The sequence below is a fragment of the Humulus lupulus genome, chromosome 3, assembly GCF_963169125.1.
Source record: "Humulus lupulus chromosome 3, drHumLupu1.1, whole genome shotgun sequence".
Taxonomy (NCBI): Eukaryota; Viridiplantae; Streptophyta; class Magnoliopsida; order Rosales; family Cannabaceae; genus Humulus; species Humulus lupulus.
Window position 1 is genome coordinate 44,670,557 of NC_084795.1, and position 6,052 is coordinate 44,676,608.

The 6,052-nt window shown below is 31.9% G+C and overlaps 1 protein-coding gene across 2 annotated transcripts; it reads left to right on the plus strand.

The window, feature by feature from the left end:
* Positions 1-536: 536 nt before the first annotated feature.
* Positions 537-5,614, plus strand: LOC133822614 (kinase-interacting family protein). Of its 2 annotated transcripts, none has more exons than XM_062255008.1 (3): positions 537-642; positions 1,443-1,564; positions 4,319-5,614. In XM_062255008.1, exons 2-3 carry the CDS (start codon positions 1,447-1,449, stop codon positions 5,371-5,373), a joined length of 1,173 nt encoding a protein of 390 aa, XP_062110992.1. In that variant the 5' UTR covers positions 537-642; positions 1,443-1,446; the 3' UTR covers positions 5,374-5,614. The 2 variants fall into 2 exon arrangements, with proteins under 2 accessions (XP_062110992.1, XP_062110991.1); XM_062255007.1 differs by having other exon boundaries at positions 586-642; positions 1,429-1,564.
* Positions 5,615-6,052: the final 438 nt, after the last annotated feature.

Genomic DNA, 6,052 nt, shown 5'->3' on the forward strand with positions numbered 1-6,052 from the left:
AATTGAAAAATAATATACCAACAAAACTTACAAAATTATTTCTAAAAAATATATATACTACTATTAAAGTGTATATACCATAATACAAAATTATATACTACCATTATATATAATAAAATAGAAACTAAATATCATAAAAATAATATATCATATCATAAAGAAAATAATATACCAACAACTCATAAAATACTTTAAAAAATTAATATAACTTTAAAATAAAAACTAATTAAATAAAATTAATATACATATACTACTATATTAAAATCATATGTTACTAAATAAATAAATAAAATTATAAAAAAATTATTTAAATAATTAGCAATGCTACAATTTAAAAAATGAGACATTAACTCCTTTGCAGCTATTTTTTTTTTTACATTAATTATAATTTCTCTATTTAAAAATGCATTTCAGAAAGGAATTTTTTTTTAAATAAGAAAATAAGCTGACAGTAAACGTGTAAAAGGTCGAGTAGTCAATCTCAACGGGTCCCACATCGGCAGCGGATTTTGAGCGAGATTTCAGACTATAAATATTGAGCCTAAGAGAGAGTATCCTATATAGGATACGTTGCCTGACTCACCTCTCTTCTCATCTAAATCATTTTCACTCTCCCTCACCTGGCCCTGCACGGTGCTCCTGGTAAGCATTTTTTTTTTCCTTTTCTTTTCTTTCTTCCGTTTCAGGTTAACCAACGAATTTTCTGGAGAAAATTTTCTGTTTAATCTTCCAGAAAATAGCTTTCACTCTTTCTATCATTTTTGAAATTACAATTTCTCTTAGAAAAGAATCGATTGTTTAGCGCTGGTTGAATGAGGTTAGTTAGCTTAGTTTATGTATATTTATCTTCGTAAGTTATATTTTCTTGCGTTTTCTCGGCAACCAAACAATAATGTTTTTAAAAAATTTATGTGTTGATTTTGTTGTAGAGTGACTAAAAGAGTATATGTCTGTGTATGCATGGGGATTTGGGTCCACCACAGTTTTGAATGTTCAGATTGACAATATATGTATTTATATTTCGTCTCTGACATTTTTGAATTTAGTTTTTTTTTTCTTCTTTTTTATGGTTGCGTTAAATATTAATTGTTATTACCTCGAGATCTACGATTATCTGTTTTCTTTTTCTATAAATTCAACAGAAAGCTTGTCTTTATGGGTTGCTTCTTCTAATGCTTATGCGAAGGATTATATTGTACTTGTACGGCTTCTTTTATAAATGCAATTCAGTTTCCGATTATTTACCCATTTCTGCCCATCACCAATTTAGTTATTTATATCACGTTTTTATGTTTCTTTGATGTGATAAATATCAAACTGTTTTCATTCATTTATTATTATTATTATTTCAGTACTTTTTTAGCCCTAAATTTCATCTGTCTTTAAAACTAGAAAAAACATCAACAAGACCAATTAATTGATGAAAAGTGTTTGGATTGTAGGAAAATGCAGATGGAAAAAGCAACATTAATGGCGTCAAATGGATCGCCTCCCATGAAAAACTTGTGCTCCCACAGCAACACCTACCCAAACAAACCAAGCTGGCTTCTTTCCACGCTTTCTGGTATCTTTCTTTTTGAACCATACTATTACTAACTTTTATTTTTTTCATCTTTATTTTGCAGTTAGGCATCATTATCATCATCACATAAATATTCAACTAAGTTTACACTTTTTATTTTCTTATTATATGGACTTGGTATATTGTTGAGTAATAATAAATTAGAAATATCAATTTAAATTATAGGTGAATAGTCTGAGGGGAACATTGGTTTATAGGTGAATAGTCTGAGGGGAACATTCATTTATTGAGCAATACAGCAGAAGGAAAAGTCAAAGATAAGACTCGTCCCCCTTTTGAATTACAAATACCAAAAGGGATAGTTGTACAGTTTTCTAGTAGATTTTTTTTTTAAGAAACAGTTTGCTAGTAGATTTAGTAACAATAATTTTGCAGTTTATTTCGAACTTTTACTTTGTCATGACTCATATTATAGTTATTATGAGTAATGATATGTATACTATACGCAATAATTATACACACGATTTACACAAAATTAATTTCAACCACATAGATCTCAAAAAAAAAAAAAAATTCAACCACATATTTCATTAATGATTAAAACTAATTAGACGGGTAAATATTTGTGTTTATCTAGCATTATTCTTATATTATAATAAAGTACTTTTGTTTATCGGGTTGAAAATAAATGTGTTTTCATACTGTGAACCAATGAAACGAGTAGAATATACAAATAATTGGAATAGGTGGTCCTAACTCCCTAAGTAGTCCCAATCCATGAAATCAAACCTGCATGGGTATCTATTTTTTGAATTTTTATTAACTTTATTATTAAATTTATTTATGCAGTTTCCGTTCATGAAATGGGAAGTCAGTGTCATTGTATTCAAAATTTGAAATTCGGATGTTAACAAGTATTCCATGAACATAACGCAATGTCGCTTTTTAGCCGTATAAATAGATAAATATAAATAATTGGTTTTGTTGGTATACGTGACAATGACCTTTCTGTGTGAGCTCTTATATTTACGAGACCCTCTTTCTGTTCACGTATCCAAAAATAATATATATTTAAAAAAGTTGCCCAAACCTGTCTCATTTTGAAATTGAAATAATTTTGCTCGTTTCTTTTGCTTTTGTCAGTGATTTCTTTTTTGTTGGGTTAACTGTCTTTTTTTCTACTTTGATGAAGTACCACTTTTTTTATTATTAACTTTTTAACAACTTCTTGGCATTTGAATTCGAAGATGAACGAGACTGCCAAAGATGACTACTTTTTATTTCTTTCTTTTGGAAATTTCAATAGTAAAAGTACCTGTTTTGAGAGAAGAATGATAGCCAGTTTTGTTTGCCAGTTTTGTTACTTTTCACCTCTAGTCACGGCTTCTGTTACTAAAATTAAACTGTTATTCACCAAAAAAGTGAAATTAGTTGGGAGAAAGTTAAATTAACATTATTAAAATTTATTTTGAAATTATTATGTGCTAAAATGATTCATAATGACACTTTGAGCCCCAAATTTCGGGGATATATTGTTCTCTGTTACTTATAATAATTTTTTTGGACAATTTACTAGTAATAATATTAATTACTCTATTTTGTATGCACATAAAAGAGTTTATTTGTTAGGGGGTGCACATAAAAGAGTTTATTGGTGTATTCCTCAATGTTTTTGAATTTGAAAAAAACAAGAATATTGATTGGAGGACACTTCGTATTCTGAGTACTAGCTGGTCCTTCTGGGTAGAGTAACATGTACGTAATATCAACAATGTGACCACCCAAGTCTGCATACTAAGATGGTTTTCTTATTATTAATTTTTTAAGTGATGGAGACCTTACATCAGTGACGTCTCCGTTGAATGAGACAGTAGCTAATATTTTGTGCTCATAACTAAAACCAGCTCTAATTAAACTCATCGTTACCCATTTGATTATTGGTGTAAAACCGAGAACTCTTCGTAATCTTCCCTCGTGAAACTCACTATACTACTTAAGAATTATATATTATGAATATTATAGGAGTTTATATGAAAAATTCCAAATTAAATATAATGTTCGCCTTATATTTATAAAATAAGCAGTAAATTAAAATAATAAAAAATTCCAACAGTTTCCATCAGGAATAAAATAAAAATTCCAACAGTAAATTTCACCTTGTCAGTTTACTTTATCTTTTTCTCTTTAAGGGGCGGGGGGCTTTGTTGATATGCAAGTTGGGAAAATAGGTACGGTAGTAGTGTTTTTAGGATAATGGCCTTACAACACAGTATAACGAAATTCTACATTTACTCTTTCTCTCTTTAACCTGCTTAAACCCTAATATTCACTTTTTACAAAATAATAACTTAGATAGTCAACAATATAAAATGGCTATTTCTCCACAGCTTCTTTGTGCCATTATTTTGGGACATTTATTATAATTTCTCTCTTATTTATGCACTGATTGGAGACCAAATACAAGTGTTTTTGTGTGTAAATTATGGGCAAATGAATATAAAAACAAATAATATTAGGGTAAATGACAACTTCTTACAAAAGTGGAGGGGCAAGTGGGTTATTTGTCCTAAAGGATACAACTTTAGTTTCTTTTATAAGTTGTGCTAAAAGCTTAATTGGCTTCACAATGTTATATTATTTGTAAATTAACTTCTTGTATTTATAGTATATATCTTTATGTTGTTGAACATGAGATATATAGTTAGAAAGAAAAATCTCGGATGCTTTAAATGTGTAGATGAGATATTATGAATAAAAAAAATGACATTTTTAATATATTCTTCTTTGTTATGAAAGATTTGGAGGAGAGGATGAACAATTTAGCAATAAACCCAAAAGAAGAGGACACATTCGCAGAGCGAGCCGAGTCCTACTACAGAAAGCAGCCTCAACTGCTGGCCTTACTCCAAGACTTGTACAGCGCTTACCTTACTTTATCCGATCGCTACACACAATCAGCTCTCTCCAAAAACCACCACCACCGCAGGCACTCTTCTTCCCAAGTTTCCACCACAATCGACAACGAATATTATTTTGATCAACAAGAGAATTGTGGCACTACCACCACTACTATGACCGATCAAGAAGACTACTCCGACGTTGAGAGCTCTCTTTCCTACGACAAAGCCATGTTCGGAAGCACCAGTAGCAGCAGTTCCTATAAACTTGAGGACGAGGCTATTGTGGTCTCGGAGCTTGTCATGAAGAACGTGGAGTTGGACATCTTGTTGGACGAGCTTGGACAATCAGAGAGGCGGTGCAACGAGTCCTCGAGGAAGATTGAGCTCCAGAAGAGCCTGCTAGAGGTGCTGGAGTCCGAGAGGCTGATATTGCTGAATGAGAACGCGAGGTTGGGGTATAGGGTGGCAGCACTGGTGGAGGAGAATAGAGGGTTGGCTTCGGAATCTATTTTTGCGAAGCGGAAGGCAGCGGAGCTGGCTAGATGCTTGGTGATGATGAGGGAGGATCAAAGGGTCTCCATGCTGAGTAGGAAGATTGAGGATTTGCAAGGACAGATATATGGGTTGGAGAAGAGGAACAAGGAGTATTATGAACAGTTATCAGTTTCCCAGAAAGGTTGTCAGTTGGAGAGTCTTTGTCAAGAAGATTATGATCAGGAAGAAAACATTGATAAAAGTAAGAAAAATATGGACAAGAAGAAAAACAAGAATGATGTTTTTCTGGATGGTTGTTTTCAAATGAAGAGGCTCAACCAGAAGCTGATGATGATGAAAAAGACTAGAGATCAACAAAGTGGTGGTAATAAAGAAAAGAAAGGGGGTTGGAGTATGTGGGGAAAGGTTAAGAGCATGGACATGTTTCTATGTGGGGTCAACCCTAGTTCTGTTTGATGATGGTGATAATGATGAAGGTCGTATGATTTTGAAGCTTTTGACTTGTGATATCACTATTATAGCTTTCTTCTCGATCGTACGTAGTTATGAATTTAGATGGGTAGAGTCAAACATGTCGTATAGTCAAGTTCCAATTTGCTCTAGAGGCCTTTTATAGAAAGTACAATTTTATAACTATATTTTTGTATGTAATGTACCTAATCTAGAAACTTTGCAGTAAATATATATTTTTGATAAATTAGTTGTGAGTAATTACTATTTACTTTCCTAACACAAAGAAGTCATGCAAATTATATATATATGGGAAGATGATTAGGTAGGGGCAACACTTTTGAGAGAGCATTCTTTTATCCAAAATGATTGGTCCACATAGAGAGGTTGCACAATAAAAAAATAAACTTGAAATCATCCAATCTTTGTATATATATATGTCTTTCTTTCTCTTATTTCATCGGTACTATAAGAGGGGTTTCTCTCTCACATTAGTCATTTCACTTTCACCAAACAAGTCAATGACATAGATGATATTGGAAGACCAAAGGCAGTAGATGTTAGTTCTCATCCTCACTTGGATTTTCTTCAAACAGTGCGGAAAAAAAACAATAATTCTGTAAAAGAAAAAACGCTGCCTATGTTGTAGCCCAGACTACCCAAAATATTAAATTCTGCAAGGCGT